Source organism: Pleuronectes platessa, chromosome 10 (genome assembly GCF_947347685.1).
Source record: "Pleuronectes platessa chromosome 10, fPlePla1.1, whole genome shotgun sequence".
Lineage (NCBI taxonomy): Eukaryota > Metazoa > Chordata > Actinopteri > Pleuronectiformes > Pleuronectidae > Pleuronectes > Pleuronectes platessa.
This window is the reverse complement of record NC_070635.1, coordinates 9849067-9869887: the sequence shown is the minus strand read 5'-3', so window position 1 is coordinate 9869887 and position 20821 is coordinate 9849067. Positions and strand designations below refer to the sequence as shown.

The window sequence follows — 20821 nt, the reverse complement described above, 5'->3', positions numbered from 1 at the left end:
GGCTGAGAGAGAGAGAGAGAGAGAGAGGGACAGAGAGCGAGAGAGGGAGACATTGGTGGAAAGCAAGTGAAGGGTAAATTTACACACATATGTGACCATGTTGGGAATATTATATACGGTGCTGAACACCACAAAGCAATCTGTATATCCGTTTGTGGCCTGGGTGCATAAACAGAAAATGTGGCATCACATTTACATCATGATAAAGTTTAATCACACCAATCGAGAACATTTAAATCCAGTGCTGTGTTCTGTTTTACAATCACAGTGCATCAGACATCACACATCAAACTGCCCAGCGAGAAGTTTTGCTGGAAAGAGGATGAAGGAAGTGCACACAGCGAGACAGGAAGCTCGAGGACGCACCTGTGATCTTTGACCTGGACTTCAACAGGAAAATGGTGATGGAAAGAGAAAGGGGACTGTCGCCGTGTCCCAGTAAGGTGACTTGATTCTCACATTGCTAGACTGAGTGTGTCATAACACACCAATAGGTTTGTCTCATTTTAAAGGCTCCTCCACTGATTCAAATGTTTCTGTGTGCTGTTCCCTGAAAGAGAAATAAACAGTCCATTCAAATGTTAAAAATAACAATTAGCCCTGCATTATCATTAGTGCTCATTGTCAGAACCATATAAGTGCATTAAATTAAGTGTATCAATTATATTTTTTGAGCGATTAATCCCCCAGTAGCAACAGACTGAATGATATATCCAGCAGACCTAATAGATGCTGCTATGTTATAATGTAACTTAGCTTCAAATGTCAAATACAGAATGCAGGTCCACTCTCTGGTGTTGTAAAATAGTAACAATAAATGTTTGATCAAGTGAAATTAAGATTAGTACAATAATCATTAGTTAGCATAATAACAATAGAAGTTATACCTCAGCCAAAGCTGAACAATCCTACACGTGATTGTCTATATGTGATAGTGGAAGTATGAAAGAAAATATGAGGTCGTCTGAAGCAGAAACATCCTCTGACATTGATGTATATTGGCCTTTTCCTATAAGCCTGATGCTATTGATAGAAATTATATTGAGATGATTATTGATAGTGTCTTATAATAATTATTTCATTTGTTTGTTAAAGAGAAAACTAATTGTGAACAAGTTACTTCCCACAAAATGATGCTGTGGAGGGAAACTTACCATTGAACCTCAGAGATAAAGTGTTTTTCTATAAAATTGTATTAGTAATAGCTTATCATTATAATTAGGATATTTTGTATTTGTATGCATTAAGATATTTCTATGTCACAATTTATCATTTGCGTTAGAGTAATAAGAAACCAAAGGTTAAATGACGGACGGTCCGTACTTCCGGTCAATGAAACGTCAGAAAGAAGATATCCCAGCATCCTTTGCGCGAAGAAGGACAACCCCGAAGAGGACACGGCTACCAGTGACCCAAGGTTAGCTGCCTGCTACTCCCACACCTCTGTTCGTAATGTGCTGGCGACCATTAACTCTGCTTTAATGTAAACTCTCCTGTGTTTTAATCCAACAAAATGCTAGAATATTCCGGCGGTTTTTAGCGTGGTAACCAAAAAGGGACGCAAGCTGTGTTAGCATGTTAGCTGGGAGCTAATAGCTAAGTTGTAATCAAAGCTAACAACATGGCTGTATTGCTGTTTTAAAACTGTGATTCCGTCCGCACAGATTTATACGTACCCACGATGTCAAGTTAGTAATGACTTGCGTTAATAAAGTAATAAATGTGATGCTTATAACGCTGAATGTAGCTTAGCCGGCTAACGTGGAGCCTTGTTTTACACTTGACGTTTACAGTTTACTAAGCAGCTCCTCGTTGATTGACCCTGTTCTCTTCTTCACAGTCTCGTCTTGACGTGTGTGTGTGAGGCTAATTTAAAAATGTCTGACACCATCGAAGAGAAGATTAAGAACTACAGGACTGCTCCCTTTGACGCAAGATTCCCCAACACTAACCAGACCCGCAACTGCTTCCAGAACTACCTGGGTGAGGACCACACACATTTAATACAACATCAGATATAATATGATGAAAACTGAGCTTTATTTGACATGGCCTGCTCTGACCTACATAAATATAAACCTGCAACATCTTTAATGTTCATAATAAAGTCATTTGTTGTCATTTTGGTGTTCTTTGGTCCAATTTTTATACCTTGTGTACATATAGGTTGTAGTTATTGCGTTGGAATCATAGTTAACATTTTAACAGTAAGTATTTTGTCGATTTAAACATCTGATATACATGTCGCATCCAAATTACATTTGTAGTATTAAATAATGCACTTTAACAAATGCCTCTTTAAAGACAATAAGACAAGTTCTGAGTTGGTTCTCAGTTTCTGGCAGGACTCAGTGTTCCTAGGCTGCTGTCCTTAGACCTCAGCAGCTTTGTTATAATAAAACCATTGTTTTATTAGTGTGAACATTATGTGATTCTTACTGCTCTATGCTTTTTGTTTTCCTCCAGACTACCACAGGTGCAACAAGGCCCTGGATGCCAAAGGCCAGGATCTGACTCCCTGTCAGTGGTACATGAGGGTTTACAAGAGCCTCTGTCCCATGAGCTGGGTAAGATGACCTCAGATGGTTCTGTCTTAAAAAGCCAATCTAGCTGTTCAGTGCACTGTTATAATTGTATTGTACATCTTGTTTTTTAGTAACTTATTGCTCTCCCAAGGTCAGGTCTTGGTCATTTGAGATTAACATTAACCTGCCTCTGCTAAAGGACTCAGAGATAAATACATTTTACATGTTTTAACCCTTGGTGTTCCTGATCACATCTTCACTGAGACCAAGTAGTATCACCGCTGCACTGAAAAGTTCTCGCTGTTACATTACCTGCAACAGCTGTGACACACATACTGTTCCTGGGGCCAAGAATAAACTTCCATGCTCAGATCTCAATTAGTGAAAGGCTGTAATGACCTGAAACCACTGTGAATATAATTCAATGCTTCTGCTGTAGCTGGAGATTTCCTGTCATGCGGCTGATATTGTCCTCTCGTCTCCTTCAGGTTGCTAAATGGGACGACCAGATAGAAAATGGATCTTTCCCTGGGAAGATCTGAACTCTCCAAACTGTTGATGGATCAGGACAGTCACCTGCAGGACATTCTGTTACCGACACTTTTACTTCTGGAGTGTAATGATATATTCAACCGGCGATCATCATCATCACCATTGATGTAACTTAAACTATAAACACGCACAAGTTTTTACCCTGCAAGTCCACGGTCTGACGTTTGTTTTCAATCTCTACTCCAGCGTCGATAACATCAATAAATATTACACTGATTTAATTAAAAAGATGATGTTCATCAAATTTGAATGTTTCGTTGTACTGAATTTAATTATTGGTCTTTTATGTAAACCAAAAAATTCCCTTAAATTGGTGACTTATGTCAAGGAGTAGGCCTGGGTGTCCACCAGTGACGTTAATATTGTAATGTACCTTTTTAGGGCCAGGTGAGGTGGAAATGTCTCAGGGCAATATCACACCATGAATCAAGTTCATCTGTCAACTCACCCTGGGACTGTCCAATAAACTCTTGATAACACTATTACATGATTCAGTGAGCTGTACGGTCTCCTCCTTTGCCAATACTAATGATTAAGGAATAATTACTAAAATCCAATAGCCTTCTCCCTGTGGCAGCTTCACCGGTTGGAAATATTTCTGTGAATGAGCAGGTATTATGCTAGTTGGGCGCCTGCAGGTTGAAAGAAGGGCCTGAACTATCTCTGGCTTTTAACTACTTTTATAACATTAATTTCCCATAGTTTACAAATGTATGTGTGTGTGCGCATGTAGCTCCTGAATTTGTTATATAATTAAATATTGCAGTTATCTCCTAAGTTGAACTGTATCCCTCCTGGATCATTCATCTGAACCTTCAGCTGTCTTTACTTTTCACTCTCATACTAACTGCATCATGGTACTCTAGATATTATTTTACACCACAGATGACAGTAAACAGTAACCTACAAGTAACACCCGACACCAAAGTCACCTAAGGTAACTTTGCGTGCTGGTTTTGTCATTTCCACTTCTAACCACCATGTGGTGCCATTGGATAGGGACCGGGCTGTCCCTGCATGACTTTTAAAACATTGAGTTTGTTGTAAAACTCAAAAGACAAAAGGTTGTGGTTTGTTAAAGATGATATCACCCTCTGAAGATATGAAATATTTAGATCAACGCCCTGAGTCTGAGCACAGAAATCCAAAAGACACGCGGGTGCATGTTTATAATGATTGAATGAATTGTATTGAGTAACAGTTAGAGATGCTGACATTTTTCTTTGATTAACATCTCCTTCACCTCAGCTATGTTACAATATGTCCTGACATGCCTGTGTGGGTATGAGTCCTTCCTCTGTCGGGTCTGGGAACCAACAGACTTCTCCTCCTCCTCCTCACTCTTTTTCTTTCCACTGAAACCGAAGCACTTTCAAAGTTGTGGTTTTAAAATCCTGAAACATACCAGAAATGGATGAGCTGTCACCAAAAACTATTTTAATGAAGTTTCGCCTCCCAGGGAGCTGTGGAGGGCATCGAGTGGTACCAGGTCAGGGTCGGTCTCTGCCAGCATAAGTCAGTGGCAAAGTAGAAACACAGGGTGGCAGTGTTGCACAAATTACCCTTAAACTCAGTGAACCTGCTTTAAAACGTACTTATTATTATTATAAACACACTCAAAACATCTCACTGAGCTAAAAAGAAATGTGGCAAAATGTTTATCCTGTTTCTATTTGATGCAATGTTGCAGTTTGAATTATTTTGGTTCTATGTAGTTTATACGGTGACCAATGCAATAATGTCACTGCAGCAAGACGACAAGACATTTCAGTGGGAAAGTCTTTGAGGGTCTTTGTGTGCTACACGATGTGGTGACAGTGAGCAAACAGAGAAAGAAACTGGCTCTACTTGTTGACTTTATCTCTTGAAATGCTAGAGTGCCTCCAGCTACACTGTAAAAGTCTTTGTTGCAGTTTTTAAATGAGCGACAGTTAAACGATACAGTTTTAAATCCAGCAAATCTTCTGCAAATGTTGGTTTTATTTAATTCTTAATAATTTTTTTTATGAAACTGTTAATGTTGAGATTTGTGGTTAATTTGCTTCCATAACACTTCTTACACACGTTGGTTTCACTTCGCTACACATGAGTGGCAACCTATTTACATATATTTAAGAGACACAACCAGTTTCCCTCATGTCTGTTCTGTACAAAGAAGAATAGTATATAGAGAGTGTTTACTCTCAAACAAAGCATGCTGGGAAATCTTATAATACAAAATTTGTAATATTTAATAACATATTGTAATCGTTATCTGCAGTTCATCCGTTAAACTCATTTCAAAAGACCTCACGTTAAAACGACTCAAAAGTTCTGCAGTGTTTTGACAGTGAAAACTTGAAATTTTAAGTTGAAGTTAACTAAAGCTAGTCCATTGCCAACAATGCATCAATTGCTCTGAATCCCTGCGAGGTGGTTCACAGCGTATAGGAGCCGGTTTGCTCTTTGCAGATGTCTTATTATTGAATTTGCTCAGTCAGGACAGGTCAGTGAAGGAGATGCTGCAGGTTCGGCTTTCTTGGCAAAAGCTCAGAGGTCACAGATGGGACAAAGACGTGTAATTAAAAAAAGATAGAAGTGCACTGTTGCGTCACACTGAAGGTATGAGACGTGATCATCTGCACATCCTCACTATGGGATGCTTCCTTTTTTCTGATGTGGTTATTTGAAGATTGAATCAAGTAATCTCACAGACGTCACAGACATGTTTGATGTCACTAGACCGAAACTGCAATAACAGATTCAAATAACTTTTGCTGTTGATGACGAATCATCAAAATAACTTTCCTCTGCTTTCTGGCCACAGTAAATGTGGAATTTATTTCAATTAAGAAAAATACAAACAGTAATTCAATGAAATATTGATCATTGTGGACTTGTAATGTGCTGGTTCTGGCCTAAAGGTTTAGAGATATTTAAAAGCAGGTAAGTATTTAAAGGGAACCTTCACAATATGTTCATTTATATCCTGTCATCATTGTGTGATAATTAAGGTCACAAGTCTGAAGAGTCATTCATTCATTTTGAGCTGAAGGCTCCAACTATGTGATTCAAACTCTGAGCATCTACTGGAAACTTATGTTCAGAGTTTCCTGTTGGCATCGTGACTCCTTTCCTGTCTCTACCGCGGGTTTTGTCGGAACTCTGCTGCCATGCATCATTAACCCCGTAATGTGTCACAGGGTTGAGTTTACGGGCATCAACTGTGTGTATTTGAAAAAAAATCCTGCTTTTCATGGGGTCAGAGGTCTGTTCATACACTAAGCTGTTCTTTAAATGAAGGAGTCGCAGTTGATCAGCAAAACAGGAATATAAATAATAAAAGAAATAGTATTTAACACAAATGCTAATCCTTATTAGTTTGGCTCAGAAATACCGGCAAGCAAATATTAAACGTACTTATGTCTGAAACCCACAATGTGCACGATGTTATCAGATTTAACTAGAAAACAGCTCACATGGCCGGGACACAGTGAGTTAGTAGTTAAGGTTAGGAAAGTGTTTTTTTAATTGTGAAGACCAAGACTCATAATTATCCATTATTTAATTCTGCACAATTAGTAGCTAAGTTTACATAATACTGTCCAGGGCCCTTCAGCACAGAGAGGTCATTCAGTGGCTATTCAATGGTTTTGGCAACTTGGGAAGCAAATCCACCATTAACTAACGTTTTTTGTTTTGGAATATAATTTACTGGCAAAATAGTTGCGTCATATTTAGATTCTCATTCAGTTGGTTAAAAATGTTTTGGGGGGGATGGCAGCAGTGTTTTCTTAGTGAGATCAGAATTTGTGAGGTCTTGTTATTAACTTTCTTTTACATCTTTTTTTAATGTGTATTTCATTTTTTAATATGTGATTACAATGTGTATTTTACATTTTTTGTTATTTGCCTATTAATATTTACTTTCTCTGTTTTTACACCAAAACTTCTTCTTTGTTTGGGTTAATGGCGGATGGCAACCAACTTCAAGTTATCTTCTACATTGCCTTTAATCCATTGATACTTTAACTAACCCCTTTAAGTCAGTTTATTTGACGGAATTTGATATGTCAAAAAGGAAAACGGGGATCGAAGAAGAGGAAGAACATAGTAGATGGACATATAATTGGATCAGAGACTTTCTATTTTACACGTTTATTCATGTAAGAACTGGGACCTGTTTATCAGGAAGGTAAATGGTGGAAAAGGGTACTCCTTGGGGCAGTGTCATTAGTCCAATATTGTTTTCCATTGTGATTAATGATATGTTCTCTCAACACAATCACCCTGAGTTGATATTGTGGGGGGGTCCCCCCTTGCACTGCAGGAAGGATCACGTATTACGGTGCACGCCATCATGTGCAGACCACACGATAAAATATGTATGTTAATTGAATTAAAGTTGTAAAACATGGCTTACTTCCTGTTGCCAGTAGGTGGCGCTATCACTACATACAGTATAGTGCTGATTTGACAATGCACAGTGGAGTTAAAAAAGTCCTGTTTCATGGCGAATCAGTAGGTGGCGCTATGACCCTGAGGTAATATTGACATATGTAGCTGTGAAAGCCGGGACTCTGATCACGTGAAAGAGGTTTGAGGCTGATTGGACAATGCACTGAGGAGATTGAATCACTCTTTTTTTGACGAATCCTCAAAAGTTGCTACACACATGTAGTTCGAGAGAGATGAACAAAGTACAGTGAAGTTACAGCAATTTTGTTTGTCGCTGCAACTCTTTGAAATTTGATGCCACGCCACAAACATGCTGTTCGCCGAAAACTCAAAGTTTGGAAATGACTTCATCATCAATGTTTTGAGGCCCTTCTGGACATTTCCTGTTGCCAAAAGGGGTCGCTGTAATTTTAAGTCATGATTTATGTGTAGATGTCATCAGGCTAGGACTCTTGTTATAGCCTACAAGTCCAGTTTGGAGTCAATTGGACCATGTGTGTCTTAGATACAACAACCTTGGTCACAACGTGTGACGAACAATGTAACTTTTAATGTTGTTGAGATGACACTCACCGAATTTGAAATTGATCTGATGAAAGATCAAATGGCTGCTCAATCCAAAATGGCCGTCTTCCTGTTGCGCTTTCCATAATGCTCCTGAAAACTTTCGTTCGTCTGGTCGTGAAACACGTGTGGGCTGATTTCGGTGAAGATCCTTGAAAACAAACTCAGGGGCCTGCGTTTTAGCCAATTGTTGAGCCATTTTGCCACGCCCATTTCCAATTACTCCATAATACATAAAAGTTGGTGAGTTTTCAGGTATGTTCACGACATCACAGATGTGATTCATTGGCCTGAATAATCAAACGAAAAGCAATAGGGCAACGATAGTGATAAAGCTGCAAGAAGTACCGAAACAGTACGAATCAATAAGTTAAATGTTTAATATGAAATCCTGAAACTCCTGCCCTGTGTCCCAATTTGTTGAATTCCTGACTGGGATTTGTTCACTGTGAGGATTAGACATAGCTGATGAAAAATTAAGGAGGTCTCCCCGTTTGTTTGCCACCCACTGAGCCGGTCTCATGATTCCTGCGTGACCGGGCTTTGTATCTGAGCTCCGTGCACTTTGCCTTTTGTTCTCGCGCCCCCGGTGGGCAGCCGAGCAGCCGGGTTCACCAGCAGCAGGAGCAGCAGCAGCAGGGGAACACAGGCTCCTTTCACCGGCTGCTGCTTCTTTCCTCTGCGCGGCTGCCACTGACATTACGACACCAGGCGAGTAATCCCCGAAGTGATTCGGTAACATGGGAAGATTTGAGCCTGCGCCTTTTTACGCACAGAGTGACTTCCTCTCATACATGAGTAAGAGGAGTCAGAAGTAGTGGAACGTGCCTATGGGCTTGTACCACCTCCTTTATAAGCACACAGGCAGAAGGAGGGCTGAACATTTGTCATAACAAACAGGTCTGGACAGGATTGATCTACTGGATATACATAAAGAGGGCGTTCGCCACTACCGGTAAAGAAACATTCATTTTCACATGTGCAAATGAGTAAAAGTTTTGTTTCTGTCCGAATGTTTGATTTGAGCTGTGGGAGTAAATTATTGAAGTGTCACTGTCACACCATGAGAATAAAACCTGTCTAGTGTGTGTAGACAAACATAAAAAAAAACTAAAGTGTGTCTACATAGAGCAGCATCACCTGCAGCTCCATCATGGAGGATGGTGTGCAGCCCACTCAGATGGTGTTTTGTCTCGGTCTTTATGAAACACAATGATTCAAGCGACAATAATTGAATTAGAAAAGATGAGGTTATATAATATTTCTCTTTAGATTTCACAATTAGAGCAGCAGCAGCAGCAGCAGCAGCAGGGGAGGGTGTGATCACAGGGAGGCAGAGGGAGGGCTTTACTGTCATAGCTGTGCACCCCGACTGACTCCTGTTGAATTCAGTGAGGGGCAATCATTAGATCTGTGGTCTGAAGCTCCTACTGGTATATGCTATAGGGAATGGTAGGTAACTATTTACATAATGCTAAATATGTTGAGTTTCCTTTAAAGGTATAATGTGTGTGTTTGCCAACAGGCTGTGACGAATGCTTCCTGTTGTGTGTGTGTGTGTGTGTGTGTGTTTGTTTTCAGGTATTTCTGCTGCCTGTCTGCACAGGAGGTGTGTCCGTCGTGTGTGTGATCTGCTTTCCTTCTTGAATATCAGCCACAGCAAGCAGCAGAGATGGAGCGGATGGAGGATGAGAAGGTGAATATAACTGTTTTCTTCTACTTCTCTGTTTGGGCAGCTGGTGCGATGTTGACATTTTCCTAACGCTGAACGCTGAACCCCACGCAGGTGATATTGCCAAACCGTTTTTTGTAGAATAATGTAATTTATCCATACCTCTAAAAATTATTTTGTCTGGTATAATTCCTAGGTTCCCGAAGAAGAGTATTGTTTTCACTCGGAGCCTCTTTAGAGCCAGACCATATAAACTGTGGTAAAGCCTGGCAGTTATGGATTTTTCCATAACTGCCAGGCGTGGAGATGGGCACTTTGGGACATGACTAAAAGGAAAAGAGGGGGGAGCTTTATGTGTGGCATGTTCAAACTTGAACGTGTTTGAGTTTTTTGCTCTCTGCCGTGTACAGAGGTGGGATGAGAGAAAAGGTGACATGACAAAGAGAGATCAGGAGAAAAGGAAGCGACGACTGGCATATTGCCTGTAGTCATTATAACAGTCCTTCTCTCTGTTTGTCTCTCCTCAACGAGCAGCTAGTTGATGCTGTCTCTGAACCTGTGCTGCCTTCACAAACCGTCGCTGTGGTTTGTGTTTGGAAACATGTTGCATGAAGTTACTTCATTTTCATGGCCGTTACTACAGATTTACACATCCACCGCGTTGTTGTAACCAGCCACCGAACCATCGTCACTACTATAAGCAGGCAAACTGCAAAAAGACCATTGTTGTCACGAGTTGAGACTTATAGCATTTATTTACTTGTGTATTAAGGAAAAGGGAGGATTGCAACGGTCTGGTTTATGATTAAAGCAATAACAAACAAGGAAATAATGTATTACAAGTTGGAAATATTGAATAAGTGCTAATAGAGGGAAGATTGCAATATGACATGAATGTGGAAGTTGGGTGTCTCACAGAGGAGGGAGTCAAGCCTCATCTTTGTGAGTAGTGCGAGGATGATGAAATGATGAAATCTTAATTATGTTGAAACAACGTAACTGTATGTGGCTTTGAATTATCAGTTTTTTTTATGACTTAACAGGAAATTACCAATTTAGGAGAGTATAGCTGAGTAACTTCCGTTTGAAGTTCAGTCTCAACCTAGAAAAACAGCAGCTCAGGATCCATTTAGTAATTGTGTCTGGAGCTTTCATTCACATCAGGTGATCCTCGTGTGCAGACACTTGTCAACGTCATGGACAAACTCAAAACATCTTATGTATTAAGTTTAATTTGTCAGTATTTACTTTATCAGTAGAGCATATAATCAATCATTTATTGGTTTCACATATTGATCTTAACTGTTTAATATTTTGCAGTGTGTGTATTTTGTACATTGTATATTAGAGCTGCAGATCTTGTGTAACTTTATGTCTTGTTTTAAAAAAAAAGACACACACACACACACACACACTAAATGCAAAAAGACACGTAAACACAACAGGCGAGTGCAACATGTCCGTTCGATGTCTACAGCTTCATGCTTCGTGCTTCACTCACTCGGCCCCTCCCAAGTCAAATTGCTGTTGTAATAAGAGGGCGGTCCAACGATGGAGTCGACTCGTCGAAATCTTACCCAACACAGGCGTGTCCCTGCAGATGCAGATCTGATGCGTGTGTTTCACCTGATTTACATGCACACACAACCCACGCAGTTGATCTAAACTTCTCTAGAAAGATAAGAGTGTCTAACATCCTCTATTCTGCATAGATTATCGGGAGTGATCTTCTGGCCATGCTCAAAGATGACCTGCCTGTAATTCATTTGTTTTATTTTAAATTAACAGATGTAGCATTAATTAGACTTTTATTCTTTGACATTACATTTCTGTATTTTTTCCCTGAATCTTTTTCTAATTTCATCGTGCATTTGTGTCTTTGCTTACTAGTTGAATTTCCTTCCTTCGACTCTCTAACACTTTTATCATTTACGCAGCATTTCCTGTTTCCAGTGAAAAAACCTTAACGCTCAGTCAGTCACAAGTGCATCAACAGTGCGTTCCTCTCACTTCATTGCATTGTACCGAAAAAAACAAAAACTCTGTGCAGCTTGAATACAACTTTCACTCTCTCACTGTGGAGCCTCATTATCTCAAACAATTCATCGCTTCCTCTGGTGTCTCCTTCTGAGCTAGCTGGTGGTTTGTGGTCAATTAATGAGCATCTACAACGAGCGACCGTTATGTGCTATAAACATTTTTTTGACAATAAGGAACCAGAAGGTCTCAGCAGATCAGAAAAAGGAGGACGTGGATTCAGGGGAGGACGACTCTTTGAAGATTGTAAAAAGGCAGTTTGTTCCACGTCCACTTGATATTTGAGGAATTTGTTGTTTATCAGAGCAGATAGTGATATCACATGCCAGGACAAAGCGGACCGTGCCTGTGTTTGTACACGCCTGTTGTTCTTTGACTTGTGATGTGATTAAAATTGTACAAAACAACGTATCAATGTATTTGCTGGTGGACGTCATGAATTGTTTCATTGATGTTGAAACAGCAGCATGATTAAGAAAGCAGAAGGATTTCACACGGACGATTAAAATGGATTAGCTTTCATAAATGAGCCTGTTTGGACATTAGTCTGATACCACCGGACTCTGGATGCAAATAATAACCTTTGCAAAAGTTCTTATCCGGTTTAGGCATTGGAGTCACTGCAGAAGAGATGCAGTCCTCGGCCCTGTTCTTCAGTCACACTGAACCTTTGATTGGGGATGTTCATGTTTTGCCTCCACAGAGTCAACTGGGACCTTTACTCAAACCAATAACTCCGCTGGATACTTTTTACATATTGCAAATTTCTCTCCCCTGCCATGCCGGGGATTAATGTCAGGTGTATTAGCTTGTTATTAGGAGCTAAACCCACTTTAATTCTCAAACCTGCAGGGAAAAAAAAAACCCCACACACAATAGGATTCGGTCTTATTCTCTCAGGGTGCGTTTAGCTACTTAGCCGAGAAATACCTCAGGACTGGGAATCGTGGAGCCGGTGCTGTGTCGTAACACTAAACGTTCACCGCACTGGTTTTCGAGGCTGCAGCTTCTGGTGCAGCGAGCTGAAACAGGGGAGGAGGGCAGATGTAGAAAGGCTCATTGTGTGTAATTACCAGTGTCTCTGTAAAACAACAAGAGCTTTGTGGGGGCAGGAACGGGCCACGTCCACCACACAGACTGAGGCCACGATTGTCCATTAGCTGCACCTACTCAGTCTTTTAATCTGTCACATCTCTCTGTCGTTTTTTTTCTCCCTCAACAGCCAAAGAAGAAGTTGACGCCATACCTTCTGTACTGTGTCGCAACAGCAGTCATCGGCTCACTGCAGTTCGGCTACAACACCGGGGTCATCAATGCACCAGAGCAGGTGTGTGTGTGTGTGTGTGTGTGTGTGTGTGTGTGTGTGTGTGTGTGTGTGTCTGTGTGTGTGTTCCTGGATGTGAGCCACACTCCTGAATGTTAATCTCGTGATGGACATCTAGTGTATCCATGTTCTAAGACGCCCGCCATTAAAGGAGAGGGCATAGTTCCTGGATTAATTATAGATGCATTATAACATCTTCTTTCGATTCCTGGTATTAATAATGTAGTGACACTCTGCAGTGACCCTGAAGTTGAAGAAACTTTTCTCTCTCTCTGGGAGGTTATAGTGAGTCTCCTCTGACCTCGGCCAAACAGAGAGTGTCAGACATGAGTTGATGCTTAAAAAGCTGCACTGCCCCCATGTGGATATGTGAAAAAAAATCGATACAGTTTCTCACCTCTAACCTTGTCATTCTTTTCTGTGGTGTGACAGAAACTGCGTGGGTTTTTCAAGAATGTGTCCATGGAGCGTTACGGCGAGCCGTTCAGCGAGGGAGCGAACACCATGGTGTGGAGTTTCTCCGTGGCCATCTTCAGTGTGGGAGGCATGATCGGCTCCTTCTCCGTCGGAGCCGTAGTCAACAAATTTGGCAGGTCAGAACAAAAGGAATAAAGTTAATAAAATTGATAATAGATCGATTAATTACATCATTAAACAAGAGATTCAAAAATGTAATATCTTTGTTTTTTAAGACATCACAGTTCATGATCCGTTTAAAGAATATTCTTCAATAAAAGCAATGTGCTGCAGCCCAATTTATTTATGTAAACATTTCAGACAAATGCCTTTTAAATTAATTCCTATATATTTATTTCTCTAACTCGGTATTTCCTTCCTTCCTGCTTGTTGCTCATCACAAGGCGTAAGTCCATGATGCTGGCCAATGTCCTGGCTGTCCTGGGAGCTGGTCTGATGGGGCTGTCGACCCTGAGTCGCTCTTTTGAGATGATCATTGTTGGCCGGTTTATCATCGGCGTGTTCTGCGGCCTGTGCACCGGACTGACGCCCATGTATGTGGGTGAGATCTCTCCCACTGCTGTCCGGGGGGCTTTCGGCACCCTGCACCAGCTGGGTGTCGTGATCGGCATCCTGGTGGCACAGGTACGAGTACAGTATGTGATGGTGGTGGTTAATGCTTTATATCTTTCCATTAGAAAACCTCCTCACTTTAGAATAAATCAGTTTTTCTACAATCCATTACCAACATTACGTCATCTTGGGAAATGCATTTTTACATTCATGCAGGGGGATGCAGAACATTACATGAGCAATATGAATAAACTCATTGAATAAAACGAAACACATTAACGCATTCATTTCAGAATGATTTGAATTAAATATAATCTTTAATTTTCACCAATCGATTGGTAAAAAAAAAATCATACAAATATCACAAAAATTGTTAAGTTATGATTAAAACATAAATTCAAGAGGGACAAAAACTCACAATGAAAATACTGATTAAGTTTAAACTAAATTAAAACAAAAAAATTAAATAAATATACACATACATAAGTAAAATAAAATACAGTCACAAACATGGAACAGAGTACAGCACACATTCCTCACAACAGATTAGTCACTTCACATTTCCAAGGCCTCTTCAATGTCACCATTCTTAATAAAGTCCAGCACAACTTGTTTTTAGTTTGGCCTGATACTGGTTTACATCTGGCAATCTGTTGTAAATACAAGTTTTTGATGTAGCGTTAGTAAATTACTTAAAAACACCAATAACAAATACTTCTCCCCTGCTGCCCTTTCACTTTAGATCTTTGGACTGGAGTCTCTGCTGGGCTCTGATCATCTGTGGCCTCTGCTGCTGGCTCTGACCGCCCTGCCGGCCGTCCTGCAGACCATCATGTTGCCCTTCTGCCCCGAAAGCCCCCGCTACCTGCTCATCAGCCTCAACCAGGAGGAGGAGGCAAGGAAAGGTTGGTTTAGTTCCAGCAGAGAAGATGGCGTCATCAGCTTTTAATGAGTGCGAATCTAGTCATGAATTTTTAAACAGCTGTGGATTGAAGCGTGTCCTGTAAATGTTCTGAGGCCTTGTGATTTATTAAAATGTCAGCGTGGTTACATGTTCTTCCAAGACCCTTGCAGCTGCTCCTACCTTAACACCATATGTACGTCATGAAGTGCTGACCTCTTCTCCGTTCATCCATCCCGTCGTCTCATTGCAGCACTTGTCCGCCTGCGTGGCACAGAAGACGTGAGCGATGATATTCAAGAGATGAAGGAAGAAGGGATGAAGATGGCCATGGAAAAGAAAGTGACCATCCCCGAACTCTTCCGCTCCCCGAGTTACCGCCAACCAATCATCATCGCTATCGTCCTCCAGCTCTCTCAGCAGCTGTCGGGCATCAACGCCGTGAGTCCACATGGTTTCTTATCACGGCGGCCGATTAATGGACATAATTAAGAAATCTCTGTCTGCGTGAAATGAGGGGGGGCTATCTTCCAAACTTAATGAATCTTTTAAGGGCCATTCACTGAAATTATACAAAGCTCAGGACAGGAGAGGCTTCCTGGCTCCAGGCAATGTTAGATTGAGTGGAATGATCTAAGCCTCTGAGGGTCAATGGCAGCACAGTGGTATTTAAAAGGTGTTTTGTTTGTCAGGTTGTGTAATTAGGACGACTAAATGTGGTGAAGATTATTGTGACTGACCCGACGATCACAGTAAAGCTGCTGTCGCCTGCGGCCAAAGACTGCAGCATCGATTCAGCCCTGACAGACACATTACCCCGACCTATATCACTCACTAGGAAAGCAGATATCAGAGTTTTACATAATGCAACATGTATAGATTTGTGCTTTAGATCTACCACCGAAAGTTAAAGCTGCACAAATCAATATTTCTATGGATTCAATGACGTTCGATGTATAGAAGCGATATCATCACCGGTCCCTGTCGTTTTAGTCAGGTCAACAGAGCATTTAATCAGTTAGTAGCTCATTGTTATAGTTTGTTTTCGCTCCGTCTGATAAACTTGGGGATCATTCAGCTGCTAACGGTCCAGATGTTTCAACCAAAAGTTGGTAGAGACCAAAACAAAGCTACAAGTGAGAGTCTATCATGACAAACACTCAGGTGAATGCTAAATTTGTAAAATCTGGGTTTTATGCCAAGTAGGTTAACACACACAAGGAATGAGCTGTGCTGCGTTTTTTGCAAGAAAATAAATATAAGAAATATAAAAACAGACTAGCAATTCTTTGCTAACTCTTTCACCTAATCAACCCGAAAAGGTGATAATACTGTCAGTGTGTGTTCTGCCCCCAGGTGGTTGAAAAAAGAGTTGCAGATTAACTGTATTAAATGTCATTTCAAACATTGACTGCACTCATTGTCTTTCTTCTCCTTTTTCTCCCTCCAGGTGTTTTACTACTCCACAAGCATCTTTGCCAAGGCCGGCCTAACTCAACCCATCTACGCTACGATCGGAGCTGGAGTCGTCAACGTTGTGTTCACTGTCATCTCTGTAAGTGTCTGACTTCCTGGATTGTGTCTCAGAACATGGCATGTTTCATTTAATTATTCATCTATTTTAATGAATTCCTTTTTTTCAGCTCTTCCTGGTTGAAAGGGCGGGGCGGAGGACGTTGCACCTGATTGGCCTGGCTGGAATGGCCATCAGCGCTCTCCTTATGACAATCTCGCTCTCTTTAGGGGTAAGTCTCAGCTGCTGGATCATCTTGTCCTGTGATCTCTTGGCAAATAAAATGTATTTCTAAAATTGTTCTCTCTGTTTCTCTGTCTGAGCAGAAGACCAACCCGTCTCTCAGCTACATGGCCATGGTGGCTGTGTTTGGCTTCGTTGCCAGTTTCGAGATGGGTCCAGGTCCCATTCCCTGGTTCATCGTGGCTGAGCTCTTCTCCCAGGGGCCCCGGCCTGCTGCCATGGCTGTCTCAGGTTTCTCCAACTGGACCGCTAACTTCCTGGTGGGGCTTACTTTCCCCAAACTGGAGGTATGGATACATTTACGAACCCTGAAACCCTCTTTATGAACAAGTGGTTTTAAAGGTTATCCCACAATGAACCGCCGTCCTCTCTTTTCTCAGGAACTCTGTGGCCCATACGTCTTCATCATCTTCACGGTCCTCCTCATTGGGTTCTTCATCTTCACCTACCTGCGAGTGCCTGAAACCAAAGGAAGAACCTTTGACGACATCGCTCAGGGATTCAGTTCCACCGCGGGGAAGTCCACCAATGCCCCTGGGCCTGAAGCGGTGGCCATCGGCCTGCAAGACCCTGCACCCATGTCCCCCACAGAGAAGGTTCCCATGGTGGACCTTCCCCCGGGGAAACCATGAGCATCTTTAGCGAGAAGCAGGAAGCCTTAGGGCGCAGTGCAGGTGAACAGGGTCCATGCACATAGAAATTGCAAGGAGTTATATTTCATAACTCACTAACGATAAAAGAGCAGCGAGGGTGTGTTTAGCAAAAGCCAACTCAGTGTATTAATGCAGAAACAAGATTTTTGTTTTTAATGTATGTTTTTAATGTGCCTTATTTTTTTATTAAATACAAAGTCTTTAAGTATTCCCCAATTACAAAAGCTTAAACAAATGACCGAACTCCCCGTAATCCTGCTTTAACAGTGGGCGAAACTTAACTGAATTACCAGTACTTAATGTTTGTTGACATTCCCGGTGCCAGCTCTGTGCGTATTGATCCATGTAAGAGGATCAACATATGTTCAGTGTCCAGGTCCTCTGCTACCCCCAGTGTTAAAAGGTTGCCGGATTTAAAGCGGGGGTTTACGTATTGAGGTCAAGCTTGAAAAGCCGGTTTTGGAGTGTGGTGGTTTGACCCAAAAAAGACTGACTTGGTGTCCTGTGTGCTTGCCTGATGTGCCTCGCAGCCAGGGGACGGGAGCCATGTTGTCTCGAGCAGACAGATGGACGAGGCGCTGCATCAACCCCTCTCCTCCTTGGCTCGAAAAGAAAGCACTGACTGTAGATTTAAATTATATATTTAAGCGAGCTATGCACGTTGATGTCATCTGGGAGGACAGGGTGTTTGTACGGGTGCACGTCATTTGAAGTTAGAGGCGTTTGTGTGTGATAAAGGAGTAAGTGGAGGAGGGTTGTGTGCGCTGGTGATGTCTGCATGTAGGGGAATGAGGCGTAGTCTAACCCTGCCAAGTCTTAGCAAAGTGTCTGTGTTATGGTTTCGCTGCAGGACACGACCACGATGACAGAATGACTCGGTCCGATACCTCAGGTGTCTCGTTGTGTTGATGGGTTTGGCTTCTAACTGTTGCAGCGGATAAAGCTCATTCATCCATCACTGTACTTGAAAAACGTAAATACAAGCCAATGCGGCACAGGTCATCAAGACATCCCAGAACCTCTTGAAACAGTGTTACAACAAATCAAAAGTGCCTGTCTCTCCTTTTCAAATATGTATTCAGACACAAGTCTAACTTAACACATTTCCGTTTTTAAACAAGCCATGTGAGACGACGATACAGAACAAAAACACTAAAGAAATAAAGTATAATCGTATTTATTTCAATGGTTAATGCACAAAAACTGTTGTATCACATGTATTTGTGTCCGAATGTCTGAAATCATGTGTATAAGGTTAGAATCTCCACTTTTCACTGCTCAGCTGTTACAACACAGTGTTTACCTGCTTACAAATGCCGTCGACGCTTGCACACTTATAGGAAGCACTTTTCACCATTTTTAGAGTTAGCAGCGTTTCGTCTGCCCGCACAGTCCGACTGCTCTCTCCAGATGGTTTGTGTGTCTGTGCGTCGATCGCTGCTTCATGTAAATATATTCGTATGCATTAGGAAAGGTCTGGTTTTGGTTGTCGTCCTCTATTTGCTTTTCATAATCCTGTCTCATCCGCCGATTTCCTCTTGCCCTTTGGGGAATACTGTTCCTACGGTGAATGCCACCATATTTCAGTTCTCCACAGCATTTGTAATATGTATATTTTGCTCTTTTGTTGTTTTTTCTTTTTGGGAAAACAGAAGCGGGAAGTGACGGCAGCGGAGTGTGTGTGTGTGGCAGTCGGAGTTGACCTTTTCTGTTTTTCTATCATGATGTCCTCTGTTCTGCCGTAATAACAAGAGAGACTAAAATGAAATAAACTTGTCCGTCTTGTAATGAAATGTGCGACTTGAATAATGAGGATGAACAGTGTGTGTTTTTTCTCGCTGTGATGCCGTGAGTTAAAGCCAGTTTATTGCCATGAATGTTTAATGTCACTGAAATCTCTATTCTAAAGTAAAAGTAGGAGAGGTTTGTCTGTTTGCATATCTGCATTGTGGTAACTTCCATTCCTGCACCACAACATAATCTACTACTACTCAATCATACACTGTACACACTGAAAAAAGAAAACTGTTCACCAAATAAAAAATAAAAATATTTCAACTGGTTACATACAAGTTATTTTCCCCCCAAATTAAATGATCAATTATTTAATTTAAAATTGTTAACTTTGATTTGAACAAACTTCATTTATTCGCCTGTTACCAAGTGAAGTTTTTTTATTTTAAGCTGGTGAACAATTGTCCTTTTCTAAGTGAGGCTAACAAACCCTGAACCACTGGAATAAAGTCATGCGTTTAAAACCAGAGCTTGTTTTTGTTGCGTGGCTGCTGCGGCTGCTGAAATGATATATTCATGTTAGCGTTGATATGCATTAGGCGTGCGTGCGTGACACGGAGTCACGGGGTTAGACACCCTCTTGTGACCCACAGCTTCAAAAGCCAAACCAGAACACACGAAGAGATGCAGGGGATTATCAACCCCGCGGAGGAATTCCTTTGAAAATCTACTTTTTATTCTCACTTTGCTATGAAAGCTTCATTTTTAAATCACATTGTTCTCACATTTAACAGAAATACTTTGAACTGCAAATCCAGAGGTTTTTTATAACATTGACTAGGAAAGTGCAGAAGCAATTCAATATAACTCAAATTTGTCTTTGATTAACTGAATATGCTTCGTTAAAATGGTTTATAATTTAAGCAGTTTTCGAAGTAGAATGCACCCAGTGTTTCCAACAGTCTCCTCATGAAACCACATTTAAATTCACTGGATCTGGATTTATATTGGAATCCGCACCAATAAATCTACACTCATAAATAATTAAACACTCATGCGTGATTGAAAAAGGAAAATCAAGATTCCATGAAAGAGGCCTAACTCGCCATGTTGAAGGAAAATGGAGAAAAAAAAATGCTGGATCTGAACCCTGATCCAGATCCACACCAGAATTATATGGATACTTTTCGGTCTGATACCACATCCAATTCCAAATTTCATGAACAAGCTGTTTTGTAGTTTTTGTGTTATCCTGCTGAACATCACACTGACACACAACAAGCACAGAACAAAACATGAAGTCCTTGGTGGTTGTGATTATAAAAACAGCATTCTGACATAAAAGGCCAGTTTTTTTTTATTTATTATTATTTAGTGATTAATTGACTGTGATCCTTTTCTGATGATTGAATAGTCAATGAACTCATTGTCTCAGCTCTAAAACACACACGAGTTGACATTTTATCCGAGCAGCCACAGGGAGCGAGCTGCTGCAAAAGAACAAAAATGGACCAAGTGGACCCTCTCCACTTTGCCCTCCGCACATCAGCCTCTCGGAGCAAAGAGCCGAGGGTAAAGGGCCCCCGGCTGGCTGGGAATGGGGCCATCTAACTGTGTCAAGCCAATGGGCAACATCT

At 41.2% G+C, this 20821-nt stretch overlaps 2 protein-coding genes across 2 annotated transcripts; both read left to right on the top strand.

The window, feature by feature from the left end:
• Positions 1 to 1320: 1320 nt before the first annotated feature.
• LOC128449577 (cytochrome c oxidase subunit 6B1) lies at positions 1321 to 3567 on the top strand. Its single transcript, XM_053432826.1, has 4 exons — positions 1321 to 1417; positions 1841 to 1983; positions 2467 to 2567; positions 3014 to 3567. Exons 2-4 carry the CDS (start codon positions 1878 to 1880, stop codon positions 3065 to 3067), a joined length of 261 nt encoding a protein of 86 aa, XP_053288801.1. The 5' UTR covers positions 1321 to 1417; positions 1841 to 1877; the 3' UTR covers positions 3068 to 3567.
• Positions 3568 to 8866: 5299 nt separating this feature from the next.
• On the top strand, positions 8867 to 19711 carry slc2a3b (solute carrier family 2 member 3b). Its single transcript, XM_053432466.1, has 11 exons — positions 8867 to 9033; positions 9660 to 9774; positions 13010 to 13114; positions 13544 to 13704; positions 13972 to 14212; positions 14883 to 15045; positions 15295 to 15482; positions 16492 to 16596; positions 16685 to 16786; positions 16881 to 17084; positions 17178 to 19711. Exons 2-11 carry the CDS (start codon positions 9751 to 9753, stop codon positions 17427 to 17429), a joined length of 1545 nt encoding a protein of 514 aa, XP_053288441.1. The 5' UTR covers positions 8867 to 9033; positions 9660 to 9750; the 3' UTR covers positions 17430 to 19711.
• The last annotated feature ends 1110 nt before the right edge of the window (positions 19712 to 20821 follow it).

Coding starts and splice junctions, on each gene's coding strand:
- LOC128449577 (XM_053432826.1), top strand. CDS start 1,878: ATGTCTGACACCATCGAAGAGAAGATTAAGAACTACAGGACTGCTCCC. Junction 1,984..2,466: donor CTGCTTCCAGAACTACCTGG/GTGAGGACCACA, acceptor GTTTTCCTCCAG/ACTACCACAGGTGCAACAAG. Junction 2,568..3,013: donor GCCTCTGTCCCATGAGCTGG/GTAAGATGACCT, acceptor CGTCTCCTTCAG/GTTGCTAAATGGGACGACCA.
- slc2a3b (XM_053432466.1), top strand. CDS start 9,751: ATGGAGCGGATGGAGGATGAGAAG. Junction 16,787..16,880: donor CAATCTCGCTCTCTTTAGGG/GTAAGTCTCAGC, acceptor CTGTCTGAGCAG/AAGACCAACCCGTCTCTCAG. Junction 17,085..17,177: donor TTACTTTCCCCAAACTGGAG/GTATGGATACAT, acceptor CTCTTTTCTCAG/GAACTCTGTGGCCCATACGT.